Below are 3,860 nucleotides of genomic sequence, written 5' to 3' on the forward strand. Positions count from 1 at the left end.
ACAGCTCTGCCAGTGCTGGAGATATATATATGGTATAACAGTTGCATAGTTAATCCACCCATTTTATGGATGAGAAAACTGAGGGCCAGAGAGATGAAATCACTTTCCCGAGGGTGATTCAGCTAGTAGATGCAGATAGATTCAGTTCTAGAGACACATCTCCTGACCCCATCAGTGCTCTGTCTGCCAGACAACTCTGCCTCTGACAGTTGCTTCTACACATGGACATAGCAGGCTCTTCTGACTTCTCCTGTCCTTTGTCCATGGAAGAAAACAGAAACACAGCCTTTCCCGTCATGACTCCTATGTCATGCAGACCAGGTTCCTCAGCTTCAGCTGGGCGCTTCTCCAAGACTGCTAGATCCAGGCCCTGAAGAGTTTCAGAAGACAGCACAGTCATGGCACAGGCTGCCACCTCTTCCCTTTGGCAGCTGATTAACTTCTGGGGTGAATCGGTGATTTTCTGAAAAATAATTTTCATTAATATTCATTAGATGAATAGTAATTGTAAAGTAGTACTAGTCGTAGAGCCTATCACAAAATCCCAATTATTCCATTAATTAAATCTCAAACAACAAAAAAGCCTGAAGACAATTGTAACTCCTAGATCGGGGGCTTCCAACAGTTTCTGAGATCATCTCCCAGTTCACTGCCCAGCAGATCTGTTGGGGCCCTGCTCCATCAGCTATCTTCTCTGTGGGATCCTACCCCACAAAAGCCCAGAACGTAATTCTTGTCAAAAAATCTAACATTCTTCTACCAGAGAGCTCTGAAAATAATGATCTGATAGGAGATGCTCTACATACATCACCTAATAGGGTGCCCAGTCCAGAGATGATGCTTCAGAAACACGAGTCTTTTCCCAGCTCATATTTTATGTTCCTGACATCTTCTCCCAATGTCCTCAATACTTAATCATGACTGATGATAAAACTCCAGGTATCAACTTTTCAGAGAGACCCTCCCCAACCATTGCTAGCTTGCTCACTTCCACCATTTGGAGGTTCTTCTGCAGTTGTTATCTCTCATGGCCCTTCCTGTCATCACTCCAAAGAGTGGCACATGAGCACAGATAAATCGGCACAATGGTCTCCTCCACCTCAGTCCGCAGAAGACATCGGCTTCATTGAGTCAGTTGCCTTTGATCCTTGTTTGTAAAGAAGCAGCTTCAGGGGCTCACTCTTAGTGTCCTCATGCAAATAATGGGAAAGGACAATGTACAAGCAGGGCTCACTGAGTGGGGGTGTCTTTGCGAAACCCACCACCAATTCACTGCTGCCGGTCCAGTCAGATTCTCAGGACACTGGCTACTAAATCTGCAGTGGTTATACTTGATTATTTTTTTTAATTCTGGAGCAGCACTGTCCAAGAGAAATATAATATGAGCCACACAGGCAATTTAAAATTCTCTAGCAGTACATTTTAAAAAGTAAAAAGAAACAGGTAAAATTAATTTTAATACTATGTTTTATTTAAAAATCTTTCAACATGTAATTAATGTAATATATTCCTATAATGCTTTACATTCTTTTTTTGTACTGAGTCTTCATATCCACTGTGTATGTTATATATACAGCACATCTTAATCGGCACTAGCCACATTTCAAGTGTCTAACAGTCACCCGTGGCTAGTGACAACTATATTGGAGAGCGTAGTTGTAGAACACTGAAGTAAAACAACATAATCTCAGAATTTCAGAAGCTACAAAACTGTTGTCCCACAGGTTAGAACGAACTTTCAAGCAAGATTCAGTAGATATATACATTTTCAGGTTGAATTAGTTTTCACCGTTTAAAACCCAGGAGATCTCTCATGAAAGTCTAGATTTTTTGGTTTCTCATTTAAAACTTGAGAATCTGGTAGAACTGGCTCACATCCATTCTCTGTTGGCAGCAACCTGCTGCAATTGAGAAGCAGCTGCCTTCTTTAGCTGGAATATGTTTCTCATGGTCCCCATTGAATTACATTAATTGTACTGCATACTCTTTTTTGTTGTTGTTCCTATCTGGGCCCCAGAGGCATCTGAGCTCACAAACTCCACTTTCTATGAAGCAGAAAAAGTCATACTTGGAATGGTTTATTGACAAATGAACAACTGGGGGCCATCTTTATGCTGGCTACTCACATTACAGTGGATGTGACAGCAAGAAGAGAAAGGATAAAGTGAGTTATGGAAAGGAAAGGCAGACCCTTTAGCACCGAAGCCTCCACTCCCACGAAGAAATTATGGATGAAAGATAAGAAAAAGAAATTATACTTTCAAACAGGGAATATACACTGAGCGGTCTTAATATAATTTTCCTTGCATATATATTTCTGCTTTAGGCTGTTACTCGGTGGTATCGACTTGAATGGAAAGTCATTCTTAATGGTATATTTCAGACTACAGCCAACACCAACTACAAAATTATAGATGTAGACATGAAATATTTAATCCAAGCAGATAAATTAAACACTTACAAACTCAATAGGGCGTTTTAAAGAATTGTCAAAGATTTCTGCTTGATAATTTTCTATGGTTTAATTGGAAAAATGCATAGATTTTTCAAGAGTTGTTGGAAGTTGCTTTTTAATAATTTAGAGGATTATCCAGAACTAATGTAAATGTGAAAGTGCAGCCGGACTGTACTAAAGTCCAGGCTGAGAGAGGGAGAGACGGCGGTGGTGATGGACAGCTTCAGCATCTGTTTGAGATTTAACACCAGTGATCTATTTCTTACACAGCACTGTGGGAAAGTCACATACTCAGAGAAATTGTCCACTTAAAATATCTGGGGATAAACAAAATAAAAACGAAAAGCCTTATGGAAAGAAATGCATTTAGGAGCAGACAATGAAATGACGTCGGGAGGATAGTAAGGGGAACAGAGAAGCAAAGTTCATCGGAAGTAGTGGTATCGTCTTCCACGGGTGAAAATGGTCGTACCCGCATAGTCTCCTTGTCTCTGGCCTCATTTAAGTTATCTGTTTTTCTCCAAAAGCTCTTTTAGGGTGTGGCTCATAACACATTAGAATCCCTAGTTGTTGTCATTTGAGGGCTCTTCATGGCACCTGAAATTCTGTAAGGAACTGGCCCTTTACATGGTTCTGTCCCTGGCCTTTTACTCTGTTGCTCACTAACAAGACACAGGGTCTTGGAAGGGATCGTAGTACCCCTGATCCTGAAGCAGGGAGGCAACTCTGCTGGGCCGACAAATGTAGGACCAGAAGGGGAATAATGAGAGAGGGCGTTAGAAATGGCATGACCTGTGACTAGGGTGTGGGCATGGGCAACAGGATTAAGAGAGAACCCACAAAGGGTGACTACTTGATGGAGTCCAGCTGAGGAAGGTGGAGCTTTTCACCATGTGTGGGAAAGAAGAGCCAGCGACCTGCTTGAGCCAGGAATGCTCCCCTTATATTATTATCATTTTGGATTAGTTCAGGCAGTCCTCTTTCACTGCAGGGTTCTGCTTCTATTTATGGCAGAGGAACACCAATCAGACCAATCCTCCTCTAGACAATTACTTCAAAAACTGATCAAAATAGGAAACCAGCTTCCTTTATTCATCGGAGAGCAACAAAAAGTTGGCACTTGGAAGAACAGAATGTCACTCGGTTTCCCATTTGTTGCAGTTCCTTGTCTGAGGATAGGTTTTTCTTGGTGCCATGAACAATGAGAGTCTTACTGGCCTGAAGGACCAGAAAGCACATATGAATACTAACACAAAAGCCAGAAAATGAGAGGAGCAGAGTTCAGTGTTAATGGACTAAACATACCAATTAAATGGAAGAGATTATTGACATAGATTTGTTTCTTATAAAAGAACCACTATATGCTGCTAGAAGAGCCACACGTTAAATATAAAGACACAGATAA

The 3,860-nt window shown here is 41.2% G+C and overlaps 1 protein-coding gene across 5 annotated transcripts in view; it reads right to left on the reverse strand.

Annotated features, from left to right (window-relative positions):
* Window positions 1-6: 6 nt before the first annotated feature.
* Window positions 7-3,860, reverse strand: part of IL20RB (interleukin 20 receptor subunit beta) — a 33,542-nt gene continuing 29,688 nt past the window's right edge. For all 5 annotated transcript variants that reach the window (XM_006907210.3, XM_006907211.3, XM_006907212.3 and 2 more), the window contains one exon: window positions 7-463. In XM_006907210.3, the coding sequence (XP_006907272.1) occupies window positions 119-463 (345 nt within the window). In that variant the 3' untranslated portion in view covers window positions 7-118. The remainder of the gene's footprint in view (window positions 464-3,860) is intronic.

This window comes from Pteropus alecto, unplaced genomic scaffold, assembly GCF_000325575.1.
Source record: "Pteropus alecto unplaced genomic scaffold, ASM32557v1 scaffold92, whole genome shotgun sequence".
NCBI lineage: Eukaryota > Metazoa > Chordata > Mammalia > Chiroptera > Pteropodidae > Pteropus > Pteropus alecto.